The sequence below is a fragment of the Hyla sarda genome, chromosome 6 (genome assembly GCF_029499605.1).
Source record: "Hyla sarda isolate aHylSar1 chromosome 6, aHylSar1.hap1, whole genome shotgun sequence".
NCBI classification, from domain to species: domain Eukaryota; kingdom Metazoa; phylum Chordata; class Amphibia; order Anura; family Hylidae; genus Hyla; species Hyla sarda.
The window spans coordinates 112,839,332-112,859,857 of NC_079194.1; the positions used below are offsets into that span (position 1 = coordinate 112,839,332).

The window sequence follows — 20,526 nt, forward strand, 5'->3', positions numbered from 1 at the left end:
CCTGGGACTACAGATGGATCCAGACAAACTCTCTGCCGTCTTAAATTGGCCACGCCCCTCCGGACTCCGTGCTATCCAACGCTTTTTGGGGTTCGCCAATTATTACAGGCAATTTATTCCACATTTTTCTACCATTGTGGCTCCTATCGTGGCTTTAACCAAGAAAAATGCTGATCCCAAGTCCTGGCCTCCTCAAGCAGAAGACTCCTTTAAACAACTCAAGTCTGCCTTTTCTTCGGCTCCCGTGCTCTCCAGACCTGACCCTTCCAAACCCTTCCTATTGGAGGTTGATGCCTCCTCAGTAGGAGCTGGAGCTGTTCTTCTACAAAAAAATCCTTCCGGGCATGCTGTCACTTGTGGTTTTTTCTCTAGGACCTTCTCTCCAGCGGAGAGGAACTACTCCATCGGGGATCGAGAACTTCTAGCCATTAAATTAGCACTTGAGGAATGGAGGCATCTGCTGGAGGGATCAAGATTTCCTGTTATTATCTACACCGACCACAAGAACCTCTCCTACCTCCAGTCGGCCCAACGGCTGAATCCTCGCCAGGCCCGGTGGTCTCTGTTCTTTGCCCGATTTAATTTTGAGATTCACTTTCGTCCTGCCGATAAGAACATTAGAGCCGATGCTCTCTCTCGTTCCTCGGATGCCTCAGAAGTTGATCTCCCTCCGCAACACATCATTCCACCTGACTGCCTGATCTCCACTTCTCCTGCCTCCATCAGACAGACTCCTCCAGGAAAGACCTTTGTTTCTCCACGCCAACGCCTCGGAATCCTCAAATGGGGTCACTCCTCCCATCTCGCAGGTCATGCGGGCATCAAGAAATCTGTGCAACTCATCTCCCGCTTCTATTGGTGGCCAACTCTGGAGACGGATGTTGGGGACTTTGTGCGAGCCTGCACTATCTGTGCCCGGGATAAGACTCCTCGCCAGAAGCCCGCTGGTTTTCTTCATCCTCTGCCTGTCCCCGAACAGCCTTGGTCTCTGATTGGTATGGATTTTATTACTGATTTACCCCCTTCCCGTGGCAACACCGTTATTTGGGTGGTCGTTGATCGATTCTCCAAAATGGCACATTTCATTCCTCTTCCTGGTCTTCCTTCTGCGCCTCAGTTGGCTAAACAATTTTTTGTACACATTTTTCGTCTTCACGGGTTGCCTACGCAGATTGTCTCGGATAGAGGGGTCCAATTCGTGTCTAAATTCTGGAGAGCTCTCTGTAAACAACTCAAGATTAAATTAAATTTTTCCTCTGCATATCATCCCCAGTCCAATGGACAAGTAGAAAGAATTAACCAGATCCTGGGTGATTATTTGCGACATTTTGTTTCCTCCCGCCAGGATGACTGGGCAGATCTCCTTCCATGGGCCGAATTCTCGTATAACTTCAGGGTCTCTGAATCTTCCTCCAAATCCCCATTTTTCGTGGTGTACGGCCGTCACCCTCTTCCCCCCCTCCCTACCCCCTTGCCCTCTGGTCTGCCCGCTGTGGATGAAATTTCTCGTGACCTTTCCATTATATGGAGAGAGACCCAAAATTCTCTCTTACAGGCTTCTTCACGCATGAAGAGGTTCGCGGATAAGAAAAGAAGAGCTCCCCCCGTTTTTTCCCCTGGAGACAAGGTATGGCTCTCCGCTAAATATGTCCGCTTCCGTGTCCCTAGCTACAAGTTGGGACCACGCTATCTTGGTCCTTTCAAAATTCTGTGTCAAATTAATCCTGTCTCTTATAAACTTCTTCTTCCTCCTTCTCTTCGTATCCCTAATGCCTTTCACGTCTCTCTTCTCAAACCACTCATCCTCAACCGTTTTTCTCCCAAATCTGTTCCTCCCACTCCTGTTTCCGGCTCCTCGGACGTCTTCTCGGTCAAGGAGATTTTGGCTGCCAAAAAGGTCAGAGGAAAAAATTTTTTTTTAGTAGACTGGGAGGGTTGTGGTCCTGAAGAGAGATCCTGGGAACCTGAGGACAACATCCTTGACAAAAGTCTGCTCCTCAGGTTCTCAGGCTCCAAGAAGAGGGGGAGACCCAAGGGGGGGGGTACTGTTACGCCGAGCGCTCCGGGTCCCCGCTCCTCCCCGGAGCGCTCGCTTCACCTCCTCCGCTGCAGCGCCCCGGTCACGTCCTCTGACCCGGGGCGCTGCGATCCTGCTGCTAGCCGGGATGCGATTCGCGATGCGGGTAGCGCCCGCTCGCGATGCGCACCCCGGCTCTCCTACCTGACTCGCTCCCCGTCTGTTCTGTCCCGGCGCGCGCGGCCCCGCTCCCTAGGGCGCGCGCGCGCCGGGTCTCTGCGATTTAAAGGGCCACTGCGCCGCTGATTGGCGCAGTGGTTCCAATTAGAGTTATCACCTGTGCACTCCCTATATTACCTCACTTCCCTTGCACTCCCTTGCCGGATCTTGTTGCCTTAGTGCCAGTGAAAGCGTTCCTTGTGTGTCCCTTGCCAGTGTTTCCAGACCTTCTGCCGTTGCCCCTGACTACGATCCTTGCTGCCTGCCCCGACCTTCTGCTACGTCCGACCTTGCTTCTGCCTACTCCCTTGTACCGCGCCTATCTTCAGCAGCCAGAGAGGTGAGCCGTTGCTAGTGGATACGACCTGGTCACTACCGCCGCAGCAAGACCATCCCGCTTTGCGGCGGGCTCTGGTGAAAACCAGTAGTGGCTTAGAACCGGTCCACTAGCACGGTCCACGCCAATCCCTCTCTGGCACAGAGGGTCCACTACCTGCCAGCCGGCATCGTGACAGGGCCCTTGTGGGTCAACAGAAACACCAATTAAAATAGTATAACGGTAATATTAAATATGGCAAAAAAAAAAAAAAACAGAATAAAAATGAATAGTAAAATATACTTTAAAAATGATAAAGGATAGGAGATGTAAAAAAGTGTCCACACATGTATAATAGGTTTGACCTGGATAGGATATATGCAGTATAGATATATAGTATGTCTGTTATAATTTATAGTTCCACATTTGTAATCCAGGTAAGTGTTCTCACACTAGAGTCTTTATCCGATAAGGTGATATACAGAGGTACGTTCTTGTGCTTAGTAGTAGGTATCGTAAGACCCAATCCAAATATTGTGACAGATATTCTGTCACTGACCCTATCCCCGCGACAATAGGTCTGCCAGGGGGATGGGTCAGTGTATTATGTATCTTAGGTATAGTGTACCATTTAGCGGGCCGTGGGTTGAGTGGTAGCAATCGCTCAGCAAGTTTAGTTGTAAGTATCTTTTTTTCCACTTGACCTAGAATGACCTAAGAGAATTTAATATTTTTTGTGTGGGGTCCTTATTCAAGGGTTTGTATGTGATTGTATCACCCAGCTGCCTGTCGGCTTCTGTTTGGCAGTCCCTCGTGTACATCATGACCACCGATTCTCCTTTATCTGCCCGGGTGATTGTGATGTCCCCGAGGGCCGCCAGTTTCTGCAGGGCCGCATTCTCTGCTGGAGTTAAATTACTCTGTGCTTTGGGGTAAATGATGCTCTTGACATAATATTTCCTGGTTGCTTCCTGGACTTATGGGAGGGTTGAATGTGGAGGGGTTACCACCTGTGAATGAGGGGTCTGCAACCTCCTCTGCTCCAGATAAAGCCTCCGACCCATCTAACTCTCCTAACATTTGGATGTTGCTAATGTCTTCGGTGGTACATTGGGGGGTTGGGTGAAACCCCAAGGGACCTATATGGCATTGTACTTCCCCCTCTAAATTATCTGCTATTTCTTTATTAGACACTTTATTACTGAAGAACTTATGTAAATTGATTTTTCTGATGCTTCTCTGTATATCGATTTTAAAGTCCTCTTCACAAAAGTCCTCTGTCACTCCGAAATTGAGGCCCTTGGAGAGGACCTGTATCATGTCCTTGTTTAGTGAATAGGTAGCAAGATTAATAACATAGTTCTCAATCAGTTGCGATGCCACGTTACCCCCTTGCGCTTCTGTGGATATGTGGCTCTTTTTCCTTCGCCTCCTGCCACGCCGCGAGGGTTTCCTAAAGGGACCAGATTCTCTGCAATCATTGTAAATGAAGATGCAAATTGGGTGTTTCTGCTCGACATTTGATCATCAGAGGTAGAGTCAGATTCTTTTTTGCTCTGCCTTTATTGTTCCTTTTTCTATTCAGATTAGTTCTCTTTGGAGCTTTAGATTTCCATGCTAATATTTTATTGCTTTGAAACTCGTTTTTGTCTCTCAAAAGCTTATCCCATTTCTGGGTTTTGATGTCAGCCTGCAAAATTGCATTTTGCAGTTAAGGTTCTTGAGAAACAGGTTCATCTGACTTTCTGTAATCCTAGTAACCAGTACAGATTTAGCGTTTTGCAGTTCCGTTTTTAAATTCTTTGCAGGCTTACGTGGAGAGTGGTAGATCACCGAGATGGTTAAGAATTTACAAAACCCTGTCACAATTCCAAGACAGCAAATAATTTATTGCCGCATGGGAACAAGCTCATGTTAAACACTCCCTCAAGTTGTGCTGGGGCAAAATCAAAAGAGTTGTTAGCAGAGTTAGATGGAGCCCTGTGGATGTGGGTGTACAGGCAATCCGTCAATTCTTCCTGAGTACAGGCAAGTCCCAGTCATTCATAGATTTAATCAGTGAAGTGTTAAATTTTGTTCTAACCAATAATACATTCATATATGGGACCCAGTGGTATCGGCAATTTACCGGTACCGCTATGGGTACACCAGTATCATGTACCTTTGCAAATTTATTTTTAGCCATTTTTGAGGTAACATATATTTTTTCAGAATCCAACCCATTTGTGCCACATATCCGATACCTTATGAGATATGTAGACGATATCATAGTAATATGGAGTGGGACAGAGCAGCAATTTCACCAATTTGTAGAACATCTCAATATCATTAATACTGAAAATATGAAGTTCACAGCAGTCTATGGGGCTAACAAAATATAATTTTTAGACACACTGATTACAATAAAGAAAGAACAAATTATTATCACAGGATATAGAAAACCCATAGCCAGAAATACACTGCTCCACTATAATAGCTCACACCCCATTCCGACTAATCAAGGCCTACCATACAGCCAATTTATCAGACTAGATTATCAAACACAAGCAAAAGAATTAAAAACCCGTTTGCGAGCTCGAGGATATCCAGAAAACATCATCGAACAAGCATATCAAAAAGCACAAAAAAGAAATAGAGTAGACTTATTGAGTACCAAGAAACGTAATAAAACTAGTTCAGAATTAAAAAGGTTTGTTTTTTCATTTTCCAATACTCCACTTAATAATATAATCAAACAGGCTATATACAGAAATTGGAGCATCCTGGAACAGGATGAAGCTTTGGAAAAAATAGCAAAGAACAAACCTATAATTACATTCAAATGTAACAGAACCATAGGCGATATAATTAAACAAACTCAGAACAAAAATTAACTGAAAACACAAGAAAACCGCACTAACTGGTTGACAAAATCGCGACCATCAGGCAATCATGCGTATGGTAAATGTGCATATTGCCCGCAGAACATGAAAACAAGTTTCATTACTTGAGAGAAATCAAAATAGAGCAATTGATTACATGTAAAAGTGTTTATGTAGCGAATGTCACTGGGGACCCATGGAAATTGGTCCTCGACAACATTCCAATCCAGGCGCTTGGGGAAGGGGCAAGATTAACCCAATTATGTATCCTATATAGGTCTTATAGGACTCCTGCTCTTCTCTATAAGACTGGCTACCGAAAGGACGCAAAATGCCCACGGTGCTCACATGATATAGCAGACATTAAACATATGTTCTGGGACTGTGTATATATTCAGAGTTATTGGAAATCTATAATTGATTATGTTGGGGAGATTTGGGAAATTGTTATACCTATGGAGCTAAACACTTGTATACTGGGATGGGATATTTGGATAATCTTATTATATCAACTCATAGTAAAATTGCTCTTGGTGGATTATTATATAATGCGAGAAAATTAATAGCTCAATTTTGGAAAGACTCAAATCCCCCAACCAAAATACATTTTATTAAGAAGATGGAGAAGATAGTGGCTTTGGAAAAAGCTATATATTTAAAAAGGGGTCTGGTAGATAAATTTGATTTAATTTGGAAGAACTGGATAAATAGAGGCTGAGATGGACTTTGGAACTCTCCACCCTCCTCCCCCCTTTTTTTCTTCTATCTCTTTCTTTTTTTCTCTTTTGGTAATTCTGCTATTCATAGCTAGGTAAGAATGCAACTATGTAAATTGATATGTTGTATGAATATGTTTTCTGGTGTGCATTTATTAAAAACTTTGTTAAGATTGAGAATATAATAAAATATCTTTAAAAAAAAAAAAGTATTTATGTAGTGTATTGTATTTGTTGTCCATGCTGGCTCTTTTAAGTCGGCAAGACATAACAGCAATTGTTTACTAGATTTCGGGAGCACCTTTTTTACCTGAAAACAGGAAAGGGAGTCCCGAAACGAATTAAACATGTAACCGAATGCCACAATGGTGATCCCAAAAGACTAAAATTTGCAGGTTTGCAACATATTCCTGTGCGAAAGACGACCGGAATAGGGATAATGAATTAATAAAAATGGAAATTAGATGGATATTGAGAACAGGAGCTTTGGGGCCAGCAGGTCTAAGTGACAGGGCAGAATTTGGTCCTTTTCTGTAAGTTAGATTAATGTTTTTAATAATTTTTAAAACATCACTGCACGTAGGTGTTTTTCTATGTGGTGAAGGTTCCTCCCCTCCACTCACCTGTATTAAAAAGCACCTGTGATGGGTTGTCAGAGGAGGCCGGAAGAAGTTCCATGCCGGAACGAAACGGACGTTGCCTCGTGTAACAATGCGTCTCATCACCCAGCTCCCCACCTGTCTGCACCTCCGTACGTCTATGAGATGTTTTAAAGAATAAAGAAGATTCTTTTGATACGGTACCTTGGGGCGTGATCCGTCCTTTCTGCTCTTTTGAAATATATTACTACTATAATACTGCTTCCTATGTACAAGAATATTACTACAATAATACTGCTTCCTATGTACAAAAATATTACTACTATAATACTGCCTCCTAAGTACAAGAATATAACTACTATAATACTGCTTCCTATGTATAAGAATATTACTACAATAATACTGCCTCCTATGTACAAGAATATAACTACTATAATACTGCTTCCTATGTATAAGAATATTACTACAATAATACTGCCTCCTATGTACAAGAATATAACTACTATAATACTGCCTCCTATGTACAATAATATAACTACTATAATACTGCTTCCTATGTACAAGAATATTACTACAATAATACTGCCTCCTATGTACAAAAATATTACTACTATAATACTGCCTCCTATGTACAAGAATATAAATACTATAATACTGCTCCCTATGTACAAGAATATAACTATTATAATACTGCTTCCTATGTATAAGAATATTAATACAATAATACTGCTTCCTATGTACAAAAATATTACTACTATAAATCTGCCTCCTATGTACAAGAATATAACTACTATAATACTGCCCCTATGTACAAGAATATAACTACTATAATGGTGCAAAAAGAGATGGTGGCACAGTCTATAGGATTTTCTGGTGTATTGGTCAGACAATGTAAAAGACTTCCAAGGCAGCGTTGAAGAATGAAGCACCTGGGAGGTGCTGGCAACAAGTAGGTTTAAATATCATAAGGCATAGAGAAGTGAAATGAACAAAAGCCGCACTTACCCACTGTGCTGTGTTGTTTGAGTGGAGGATTTTTATTCATGGAGAATCCATAAATACAGGTGAAGATGTGGAGGGAGGCAGAAAGGAGGCTACATGTTTCACACAATTAAGTGCTTTCTCAAGCCCGTGCCATATAACTACTATAATACTGCTCCCCATGTATAAGAATATAACTACTATAATACTGCTCCCCATGTATAAGAATATAACTACTATAATACTCCCCATGAACAAGAATACTACTACTATAATACTGCCCCCATGTACAAGACTATAACTACTATTATGCTGACCATTGTAAGTTTGGGAGAGAATCAGCATTGGATTTCTGACATGTATTATCTTCCTAACCCACATTGCATTTTTCCATGTGAACATAGCCTTAGAGTGTTATACCTTTTGACTGCTAAAGAATAGTGTGTAGGTGGCATGTCCTTTGGACAATCATACATATGTGTTTATTATGTTGTTGAATACGTTAACATTTAACATACTACCTTTACTTTCTTGCAGTGAAGGAGCATCCATTGACCTTTCATTCTCCTATGTGGATCAGTGCAGTCATTTATTGCAGCAGTTAGCAGAAGTCAATCCACAGCTAAACATTGAGGGTGACAGGAATATTTGGATTGTTAAACCTGGTGCCAAATCTCGTGGAAGAGGTGAGAGCAAAGTGGATGTAGCTATCATTCAGCTTCCATAAGGGTTGTCACTCCGCTCATACACCGAATGTTTGTTTGTCACTTATCTTTTCTGTAGTATCCATTATATATTTCTAAACCATTTCTAAAACTGGGTAAATCCAATGCAAACATTTTAAGAAACCTGATGTTACTGCAGCTTCCTGTGATTATAGAGGGCTCTTCCTTCTAGATGTTGTTCATATACCTTTTATATTCCATGCAGGTATTATTTGTATGGATCGCTTGGCGGAGATTCTGAAGTTGGTGGATTGTGATCCTATGATTGTCAAGGATGGAAAATGGGTGGTCCAGAAATACATTGAGAGACCGCTACTCATCTTCAATACCAAGTTTGATGTGCGTCAATGGTTTCTGGTGACTGATTGGAACCCTCTGACAATCTGGTTTTATAGAGAATGTTATGTGCGATTTTCAACACAACCATACTCCCTGGAGAGTCTAGACACGTAAGTTAGTTTTGTTGTACTAGTCTCTAATAATTCCTCAGATAAGAGACTATAGGATATTGTCACCACCTAGATGTCCAGTCTTCTCAGTATTATCTCTCTGATTGTGTCGAACCATCTTGTTGCTCTTCTTTTCTCTGCAGTGTTCTTACAGAATGTCCAAAATATAATGACAATTTAACATGATCATGTGTGCTACAGGTGACAGATGGAGATCCTGAGTTTCCATCTTTCTCTACTTCTCATTTGTGATATTGTTATATCTTCACAATTGTCACCTGTGATATCTGAAAAGGTCAGGCATGTAGACTTAGAGTTAGGGCTCCATACCTCCAAACATCTGGTAAAGCTAGGGCCAGGGTAGTGCTACAAGACACATGCAGGGAGGGTTTATCATTGTCTGTAGAAGGCTCAGCTCACACTGTTGCTGTGTGATTTTAGCCACTGTTAACACTGACCACAGACCATGAGATGCCCATTTAGCTTGTGGGAAATTGCTCTATGATGGATCATATTTGTCTAAATCGATTGTTTTCTTAACTATAGATCTATCCACTTATGCAACAACTCCATACAAAAACATTTCGAGAACTCCCGCAGTCGTCACCCTGAGGTTCCCGCCGATAATATGTGGTCTAGTGATCAATTCCAGATGCATCTCCAGAGGCTGGGAGAAAAGAGAGCCTGGGATGACATCATTGTGCCAGGGATGAAGGCTGCCATCATACATACAATGCAAAGTGCCCAGGATGTAGTAGAGTTCAGAAAAAGCAGCTATGAGTTGTATGGGGCTGATTTCATGTTTGGTGAGGACTATCAACCCTGGCTGATTGAGATCAATGCCAGTCCAACAATGGCACCATCTACAGTTGTGACCACCAAGCTGTGTGCTATGGTTCAGGAGGACACTTTACGTGTAGTGATCGATCGGAAGTATGATCGCAACTGTGATGTTGGTCTCTTCGAACTTATCTATAAGCAGGTACATCCATAGTGGTTAAGTCTCCCTGAGGCAGGTCTCATTCCATAACTAGTCAGCCTTCCCAGATACAGATAAAAACAAATTAAAGCATATTCATTTTCTTTTTAGCCACCTGTGGATATTCCTCAATATGTTGGAATCAATTTATTGGTGGAAGGCTCAACAGTGAAAAGACCACGTGCTCCTCTCTTGAAACCTCTTCATGGGCCTATGAATGTTGGCTTCACTCAACTGATCAACCAAAGATCCCTCTCCATGGTGCAAAGTAAAACGTCAAATGCAACTTCTTTAACTGGGAGCCAAGATCCTTCAAGACAACGGTCAACAATCCCGTATACGACTTCAAAAACATCCCAGTCCACACAAAATACTCATACCTTAAAAAGGGCAAAGACTACAGCTACTGGTAAAGAAAATATTTCAATAGCAGAAGTTAAATGTGGACCCGAGAGTGTGGACCTTGTGAGGCTGTCCAGAAAACTGGATACACCCAAATCCCTGGTGCACAGAAGAAGTGTGTCAAAAGGAGCAGTAACACAACAACATCAGCGTCTGCCAGCTGCTCCTAAACTGTCTCTGTCAGAGAAGCCAACTTTAGTAAAGCACCCAGCTGGCCAAAGGGACGGGATACACCTTGACTTGAAGTTCTCCAGCCTTGACCTGGGAGAAATTCAGCTCCTTAAAAACTTTCCAAAGACAGGTGATGACAATATTCATTCTCACTCTCTCTCATATGTATTTTATATATATCTATCTCTCATAGGAGAAGAGAGAGGGGGGTATTCTCGAATAATGGCTGTGGTATGGTTTTTGTACTCACGGGTGGCTTTTTAACTCAATGCACCAAATTTACAAAAAGGCGCAAGTTGGGCTATAAATTTGGTGCAATTTCAGAAATAACTGTTGTGTGTGAATTTACCCACCTTTCAGCTGATAGTTTCAGGCAGCTCTTTCAGAGGTGATTCCTTATTAAAAAAAAATTACAAAAAAAAATAAAAAAAATTTACGTTTTTTTTCTCCTTAAAGAAATATATATAAGTGTGCATGTATATTTTTGTTTTATTTCAAATAGCAAGGAGAGCTGCTTATATTAACCACTTAAAGGGGTAGTCCAGTGGTGAAAAACTTATCCCCTATCCTAAGGATAGGGGATAAGTTTGAGATCGCGGGGGGTCCGACCGCTGGGGCCCCCTGCGATCTCTCTGTACGGGGCCCCGGCTCTCCGCCGAGATAGCGGGTGTCGACCCCCGCACGAGGCGGCGGCCGACACGCCCCCTCAATACATCTCTATGGCAGAGCCGGAGATTGCCGAAGGCAGCGCTTCGGCTCTGCCATAGAGTTGTATTGAGAGGGCGTGACGGCCGCCGCCTCGTGCGGAGGTCGACACGCCCCCTTCCCGCGGGCTGTCGGGGCTCCGTACAGGAGATCTCAGGGGGCCCCAGTGGTCGGACCCCCCGCGATCTGCAACTTATCCCCTATCCTTAGGATAGGGGATAAGTTGCTCACCACTGAGTCACCACTGGACTACTCCTTTAACCCCTTAAGGACTCAGCCCATTTTGGCCTTAAGGACTCAGACAATTTAATTTTTACGTTTTCATTTTTTCCTCCTCGCCTTCTAAAAATCATAACTCTTTTATATTTTCATCCACAGACTAGTATGAGGGCTTGTTTTTTGCGCGACCAGTTTTCCTTTGTAATGACATCACTCATTATATCATAAAATGTATGGCGCAACCAAAAAACACTATTTTTGTGGGGAAATTTAAACGAAAAACGCAATTTTGCTAATTTTGGAAGGTTTTGTTTTCACGCTGTACAATTTCTGGTAAAAATGACGTGTGTTCTTTATTCTGAGGGTCAATACGATTAAAATGATACCCATTATTACGTACTTTTATATTATTGTTGCGCTTAAAAAAAAATCACAAACTTTTTAACCAAATTAGTACGTTTATAATCCCTTTATTTTGATGACCTATAACTTTTTTATTTTTCCGTATAAGCGGCGGTATGGGGGCTCATTTTTTGCGCCATGATCTGTACTTTTTTTTGATACCACATTTGCATATAAAAAACTTTTAATACATTTTTTATAATTTTTTTTTAATAAAATGTATTAAAAAAGTAGGAATTTTGTACTTTTTAAATTTTTTTTCGTTCACGCCGTTCACCGTACGGGATCATTAACATTTTATTTTAATAGTTCGGACATTTACGCACGCGGCGATACCAAATATGTCTATAAAAAATGTTTTTTACGCTTTTTGGGGGTAAAATAGGAAAAAACGGACGTTTTACTTTTTTATTGGGGGAGGGGATTTTTCACTTTTTTTTTACTTTTACATTTTTTTACATTTTTTTTTTACACTTGAATAGTCCCCATAGGGGACTATTCATAACAATACCATGATTGCTAATACTGATCTGTTCTATGTATAGGACATAGAACAGATCAGTATTATCGGTCATCTCCTGCTCTGGTCTGCTCGATGACAGACCAGAGCAGGAGACGCCGGGAGCCGCACGGAGGAAGGTGAGGGGACCTCCGTGCGGCGTTATGAATGATCGGATCCCCGCAGCAGCGCTGCGGGCGATCCGATCGTTCATTTTAATCGCGAACTGCCGCAGATGCCGGGATCTGTATTGATCCCGGCACCTGAGGGGTTAATGGCGGACGCCCGCGAGATCGCGGGCGTCGGCCATTGCCGGCGGGTCCCTGGCTGCGATCAGCAGCCGGGATCAGCCGCGCATGACACGGGCATCGCTCCGATGCCCGCGGTTATGCTTAGGACGTAAATGTACGTCCTGGTGCGTTAAGTACCACCTCACCAGGACGTACATTTACGTCCTGCGTCCTTAAGGGGTTAAGCCAGCTTAATTTTTGTGTTTTTGTTTTTTCCTCCTCACCTTCTAAAATCCATAACTTTTATTTTTCCATCCACAGACCCATATGAGGGCTTGCTTTTTGTGTGACCAATTGTACTTTGTAATGACACCTTTTATTTTACCATAAAATGTACGGTGCAACCAAAAAATTTATTTTGTGGGGAATTTAAAAAGGAAACCGCTATTTTGCAACTTCTGGAGGGTTTCCATTTTATGTAGTGCCTTTTATGGTAAAAATGACATGTTTTATATATTGTGTGAGTCAATACAATTAAAATTATACACTAATAGTAAAGCATGTTAACATGGGTAACAATTAAAAAAAAAAATCTCAAACTTTTTTAAACAAAATTTTTATGTTTTAGGTCGCCCTTTGATCATTTTTTTATTACATTTTTCTAGGATGTGATGTAACTAAAATACAACAATTTATGATTTTTTTTACATTCACGTCGTTCACCATATGTGATCATTAAGATTATTTTTATAGTTCGGACATTTACCCATGCAGTGATACTAGATATGTTCATTCATTTATTTCTTTTTACACTTTTTTTTTGTAAAATGGGAAAAGGGGGAATTTTTATTTTTATTGGGGGAGGGGCTTATTCACTTTTTTTTCTACTTTTATTACACTTATGTAGTCCCCATAGGGGACTATTTATTGCAATCACTAGGCCGGGCACTGAACAGCATTATCGGTGATCTACTGCTCCGGTCTGCTCGATTGCAGACCAGAGCAGAATACACCAGGATGAAGGCAGGACGCAGGTGATGAGACCTCCGCCGGCCATCTTGGGTGATCGGATCCCTGCTGCAGCGCCACGGGCGATCCAATTACCCGTTCAAAGTGCTGCACTGCCGCAGATGCCATGATCAGTATTGATCATGGCGTCTGAAGGGTTAATGGCGGATATCAGCGTGATCACTGATGTCCGCCATTACCAGAGGGTCCCTGGCTGCTGATAGCAGCCGTAAACTGCTGTGCATGATACGAGCACCGCTCCGGTGCTCAAGTCATGTATAGGACATAAATGTACGCCTTGGTCCGTTTTCCAGTGGAAAACTTTTTTTTACATTTTTTTTTATCAATTGGTGCCAGAAAGTTAAAGATTTGTAAATTACTCCTATTAAAAAATCTTAATCCTTCCAGTACCTATTAGCTGCTGAATACTACAGAGGAAATTATTTTCTTTTTGGAACACAGAGCTATCTGCTGACATCACTAGCACAGTGCTCTCTAAGGACATCTCTGTCCATTTTAGGAACTGTCCAAAGCAGAATATGTTTGTCATGGGGATTTTCTCCTACTCTGCACAATTCCTAAAATGAACAGAGATGTCACCAGAGAGCACTGTGCTTGTGATGTCAGCAGAGAGCTCTGTGTTCCAAAAAGAAGAGAATTTCCTCTGTAGTATTCAGCAGTTAATAAGTACTGGAAGGATTAAGATTTTTTAATATAAGTAATTTACAAATCTGTTTAACTTTCTGGCACCAGTTGATTTAAAAAAAAAAAAAAAAAAGTTTCAACCGGAGTACCCCTTTAACCCCTTAACGACGGTTTGGCGGTAGTTCGCGCACCAAGATGTACATTTACATCCTGTGTATGACCACGAGCAGCCGGGGACCCGTCGGTAATGGCCGACATCCGCAATCGCGCGGATTTCCGCCATTTACCCCTCAGATGCCGCGACCAGTACAGATCACAGCATCTGCGGCAATGCGCATGATAAAATAGATGCTCGGATCGCCCGCAGCATTGCCGCGGCGATCTGACCATCTGTAATGGCAGACGGAGGTCCCCTCACCTGCCTCCGTCTGTCTCGCGGCGTCTCCCTTCTCTGGTCTGAGATCGAGCAGAAGATCACAGATAATACTGATCAGTGCTATGTCCTATGGATAGCACTGAACAGTATTTGCAATCAATTAATGATTGCTATAGATAGTGCCCTATGGGGACATAAAAAGTAAAAAAAGTTGAAAGATGTAAATAAAAAAAAAGTAAAAAAAATGTAAAAAATCCCCTCCCACAATAAAAATGAAAATTTTACGTTTTTCCCATTTTACCCCCAAAAAGCGTAATTTTTTTTAATAAACATATTTGGTATCGCCACGTGCGTAAATGTCGGATCTATCAAAATATAATGTTAATGATCCCGTACGGTGAAGTGTAAACATAAAAAATAAAAAGTCCAAAAATGCTGCTTTTTTGTCACATTTTATTCCCCAAAAAATTAATAAAAAATGATATAAAAGTTTTATATATGCAAATGTGGTATAGATAAAAAGTACAGATGACGGCACAAAAAATGAGCCCTCATACCGCCCTATATACGGAAAAAAATAAAAAGTTATAGGTGGTCAAAATAAGGCGATTTTAGTTTACTGATTTCGTAAAAAAAAAGGTTTATATATTTTTTTAAGTGGTACAAAAATATTAAAGTATCTAGCCATGGGTATCCTTTTAATCGTATTGACCCACAGAATAAGGAACACTTCATTTTTACCGTAAATTGTACAATGTGAAAACAAAACCCTCCAAAATGTGCAAAATTGTGGTTTTCATTTAAATTTCCTCCCTAAAAATATTTTTTTTGGGAGTTTGCTGTACATTTTATGGTAAAATGAGAGGTTTCATTACAAAGTACAATTGGTCACCCAAAAAGCAAGCCCTTATATGGGTCTGTAGATGGAAATATAAGAGTTATGGATTTTAGAAGGGGAGGAGGAAAAATCAAAAACGCAAAAATAAAATTGGCCTGCTCCTTAACCTCTTAAGGACTCAGGGTTTTTCAATTTTTGCACTTTCGTTTTTTCCTCCTTACCTTTTATCATAGCCCTTTCAATTTTCCACCTAAAAATCCATATTATGGCTTATTTTTTGCGTCGCCAATTCTACTTTGCAGTGACATTAGTCATTTTACCCAAAAATCCACGGCGAAACGAAAAAAAATAAAATCATTGTGCGACAAAATCGAAGAAAAAACGGCATTTTGTAAATTTTGGGGGCTTCCGTTTCTACGCAGTGCATATTTCGGTAAAAATGACACCTTATTATTCTGTAGGTCCATACGATTAAAATGATACCCTACTTATATAGGTTTGATTTTGTCGTACTTCTGGAAAAAATCTTAACTACATGCAGGAAAATTTATACGTTTAAAAATGTCATCTTCTGACCCCTATAACTTTTTTATTTTTCCACGTACAGGGCGAATGAGGGCTCATTTTTTGCGCCGTGATCTGAAGTTTTTATCGGTACCATTTTTGTTTTGATCTGACTTTTGATCACTTTTTATTTTTTAATGGTATAAAAAGTGGCCAAAATGGTCATTTTTTTACATGCACGCCATTGACCGTGCGGTTTAATTAACGATATATTATTATAGTTCGGACATTTACGCACGCGGCGCTACCACATATGTTTATTTTTATTTAAATTTTTTTTAATGGGAAAAGGGGGGTGATTCAAACTTTTATTAGGGAAGGGGTTAAATGACCTTTATTAACACTTTTTTTTTTGCAGTGTTATAGGTCCCATAGGGACCTATAACACTGCACACACTGATCTTTTACACAGATCACAGGCGTGTATTAACACGCCTGTGATCAGTGTTATCGGCGCTTGACCGCTCCTGCCTGGATCTCAGGCACGGAGCAGTCATTCGCCGATCGGACACCGAGGAGGCAGGTAGGGTCCCTCCCGGTGTCCTGTAAGCTGTTCGGGATGCCACGATTTCACCGCAACTGTCCCAAACAGCCCGACTGAGCAGCCGGGATAGTTTCACTTTCGCTTCAGACGCGGCGGTCAGCTTTGATCGCCGTGTCTGAAGGGTTAATACAGGGCATCACTGTGATCGGTGATGTCCTGTATTTGCCGCGGGTCCCGGCCGTTGATGGCCGCTGGGACCGACCTGAGTCGGCGGAGGACGTAAATATACATCCTTCGTTGTTAAGGAGTAAAGGTGAAAATGCGCTTGGTCCTAAACCCCTTAAGGACCAGGCCATTTTACACCTTAAGGACCAGAGCATTTTTTGCAATTCTGACCACTGTCATTTTAAACATTAATAACTCTGGAATGCTTTTAGTTATCAATCTGATTCCGAAATTGTTTTTTTCGTGACATATTCTACTTTAACATAATGGTAAATTTTTATGGTAACTTGCATCCTTTCTTGGTGAAAAATCCCCAAATTTGATGAAAAAAATGAAAATTTTGCATTTTTCTAACTTTGAAGCTCTCTGCTTGTAAGGAAAATGGATATTCAAAATACATTTTTTTTTGGTTCACATATACAATATGTCTACTTTATGTTTGCATCATAAAATTGATGAGTTTTTACTTTTGGAAGACACCAGAGGGATTCAAAGTTCAGCAGCAATTTTTACATTTTTCACAAAATTTTCAAACTCACTATTTTTCAGTCACCAGTTCAGTTTTGAAGTGTCTTCATCTTAGAAATACCCCACAAATGACACCATTATAAAAACTACACCCCCCAAAGTATTCAAAATGACATTCAGTAAGTGTTTTAACCCTTTAGGTGTTTCACAGGAATAGCAACAAAATGAAGGAGAAAATTCTAAATCTTCATTTTTTACACTCGCATGTTCTTGTTGACCCAATTTTAGAATTTTTACAAGGGGTAAAATGGAGAAAATGTTTACTTGTAATTGAAACCCAATTTCTCTCGAGTAAGCACATACCTCATATGTCTATGTTAGTTGTTTGGCGGGCGCAGTAGAGGGCTCAGAAGGGAAGGAGCGACAAATGGTTTTTGGGGGGCATGTCACCTTTAGGAAGCCCCTATGGTGCCAGAACAGCAAAAAAAAACACATGGCATACCATTTTAGAAACTAGACCCCCTCGGGGAACATAACAAGAGGTAAAGTGAAAATTTATACCCCACAGGTGTTTCATGACTTTTGCATATGTAAAAAAAAAAAAAAAAATTTTTACCTAAAATGCTTTGTTTCCCAAAAATTTAACATTTTTAAAAAGGGTAATAGCAGAAAATACCCCCCAAAATTTTTAACAAAATTTCTCCCGAGTACGGCGATACCCCATATGTGACCCTAAACTGTTGCCTTGAAATACGACAGGGCTCCAAAGCGAAAGAGCGCCATACGCATTTGAGGCCTAAATTAGGGATTGCATAGGGGTGGACATTGGGAATCACTGGCGTAGAATACCCCTAACAGGGTGCCTCCAGCTGTTGTAAAACTCCCAGCATGCCTGGACAGTCAGTAGCTATCTGGCAATGCTGGGAGTAGTTTTGCAACAGCTGGAGGCTCCGTTTTGGAAACAGTGGCGTACCAGACGTTTGTCATTTTTACTGGAGAGGGGAGGGGGGCTGTGTAGGGGTGTGTGTATATGTAGTGTTTTTTACTTTTTATTTTATTTTGTGTTAGTGTAGTGTAGTGTTTTTAGGGTACAGTCACACGGGCGGGGGTTCACAGTAGTTTCTCGCTGGCAGTTTGAGCTGCGGCAGAAAATTTGACGCAGCTCAAACTTGCAGCCGGATACTTACTGTAAACCTCCGCCCATGTGAGTGTACCCTGTACATTCACATTGGGGGGGGGGAGAAACATCCAGCTGTTGCAAAACTACAACTATCGGTCTATCAGTGCATGCTGGGAGTTGTAGTTTTGCAACAGCTGGAGGCACACTGGTTGTGAAACACAGAGTTTGGTAACAAACTCAGTGTTTTGCAACCAGTGTGTCTTCAGCTTTTACAAAAGCTACAACCCCCAGCATGTACAGACAGTGGAAGGGCATGCTGGGACCTGAAGTTATGCAACAGCTGGAGGCATACTACTTTGGCTGGGGATTGTAGTTATGCAACAGCTGGAGATACACTGGTTTGCTACTTAACTCAGTGTTTCACAACCAGTGTGCCTTCAGCTGTTGCAAAACTACAACTCTCAGCAGTCACCGACAGCCAACGGGCATGCTGGGAGTTGTAGTTATGCAACCAGCAGATGCACCACTACAACTCCCAGCAGGCACTTTAGCTGATTGTGCAAGCTGGGAGTTGTAGTTATACAACAGCTGAAGGTACACTTTTCCAAAGAAAAAATGTGCCTCTAGCTGTTGCAAAACTATAAGTCCCAGCATGCCCATAAGGGAATGCTGGGAGTTGTGGTGGTCTGCCTCCTGCTGTTGCATAACTACAGCTCCCAGCATGCCCTTTTTGCATGCTGGGAGCTGTTGCGAAGCAACAGTAGGAGGCTGTCACTCACCCAACTGCTGATCCACGCTGCAGGTCAGTCCCTCGCCGCCGCCGCTCCTGGGGCCCCGATCCCAACAGGGACGCCGGGGATCGGGGTCCCCAGCTGCCGGGGTCCTCTTCCCGCACCCGATCACGTCCTCCGGAAGAGGGGCGGATCGGGTTGCGGGAGTGACACCTGCAGCAGGTGCCCTGATTGGTCGGCCGGTAAACTGGCCGACGAATCAGGGTGATCGTGAGGTGGCAGCAGTGCCACCTCACCCCTGCTGGCTATGGCTGTTCGGGGCCGTAGATCAGCCAGTAATTCCGGGTCACTGGAGATCGCTGGGCTGAATTGTTCAGCGATCTGCGGTCATCGCCGACATGGGGGGGTCATCATGAGCCCCCTGGGCGATATGTCGCGATGCCTGCTGATTGATATCAGCAGGCATCGGGCACCGGCTCCCCTCCGGCTAGCGGCGGGGGGACGGGAATGGACAGGACGCACTCCTATGTCCTCGGTCCTTAAGGACTCGGAAACGGGGGCGTAGGAGTACATCCATTGTCCTTAAGGGGTTAAGTACCACTGCACCAGGACGTACATTTATATCAAAAAGTCGATAAGGGGTTAATGAGTAATTTCAACTTATTTTTGTAATGTGTGTTTTTATGCCACTTTTTTTCTGGTGGGGATTTGCGCCATTTAAAAAGTTTTTTTTTTTTTTTAAATAGTAGCATTTTCATAAATTCCTGACCACTGCAAAAACACACTCAAACCATGCATACTACAGCCAAACACAGGAATGCGCGTATATGAAAAGTCGCAAAAAAACACACTGCACCAAAATATTGAGACATTTGTACCCAAGAAAACAAGGGTAAAATGCTTCATAAATACCCCCCAGACTCTTTATTGTCTAACCAAAATGCATGTCAGAGAGGATTAGGCTGGGTTAAATTTGCAACCCTGTATGTGGTACACACAGTCCTGTCTATGGGAGCAACAGTTAGTAGATAGATATGACATATACAGTAGCAGCTCATATTGATTTATTGTTTATCTTTTTGTTGTTTTCCTATTTAGGACTAGACCCTCAACGGATGCCATGTTTATATTGCAAGGGACCTTCTTTGTTGAGCAACAGTTTACAAGCTATGTGCAACTGTAGCAGGAGCGCTAAACTTCCAGTAAAGCCCATTCGTTTCCAGCTCACCAAGGGAACCAACCTCAGCATGTTCCATGAAGGAGCAGAGCCCCTCACAGCTCGGGGTACAGCCATTCTGTCATCATTGTTGCTGTGACACCATTTCTATTCCACACAGTCCTGTCAATAAATTCCTTATTGGAGAAACATTTTGGGTGAAGATGCCTTTAATTATACATGTATTATGGACAGGTCAAAACTAATAAGATTAATAGGTGGGGTTATGATAAAGGCACTAAACCAAAGTAGTCCTAAGATAGGAAAAACTCTTTAACCCCCTTGGGGACGGAGGGTTTTTCCGTTTTTGCACTTTTGCTTTTTCCTCCTTACCTTTTAAAAATCATAACGCTTTCAATTT

At 42.1% G+C, this 20,526-nt stretch overlaps 1 protein-coding gene across 5 annotated transcripts in view; it reads left to right on the forward strand.

The window, feature by feature from the left end:
- The window catches only part of TTLL3 (tubulin tyrosine ligase like 3), a 52,255-nt gene extending 31,938 nt beyond the window's left edge, over nucleotides 1-20,317 (forward strand). For all 5 annotated transcript variants that reach the window (XM_056524704.1, XM_056524708.1, XM_056524707.1 and 2 more), the window contains 5 exons: nucleotides 8,247-8,395; nucleotides 8,640-8,883; nucleotides 9,430-9,865; nucleotides 9,974-10,565; nucleotides 20,048-20,317. In XM_056524704.1, coding sequence (XP_056380679.1) covers nucleotides 8,247-8,395; nucleotides 8,640-8,883; nucleotides 9,430-9,865; nucleotides 9,974-10,565; nucleotides 20,048-20,265 — 1,639 coding nt within the window. In that variant the 3' untranslated portion in view covers nucleotides 20,266-20,317. The remainder of the gene's footprint in view (nucleotides 1-8,246; nucleotides 8,396-8,639; nucleotides 8,884-9,429; nucleotides 9,866-9,973; nucleotides 10,566-20,047) is intronic.
- Nucleotides 20,318-20,526: the final 209 nt, after the last annotated feature.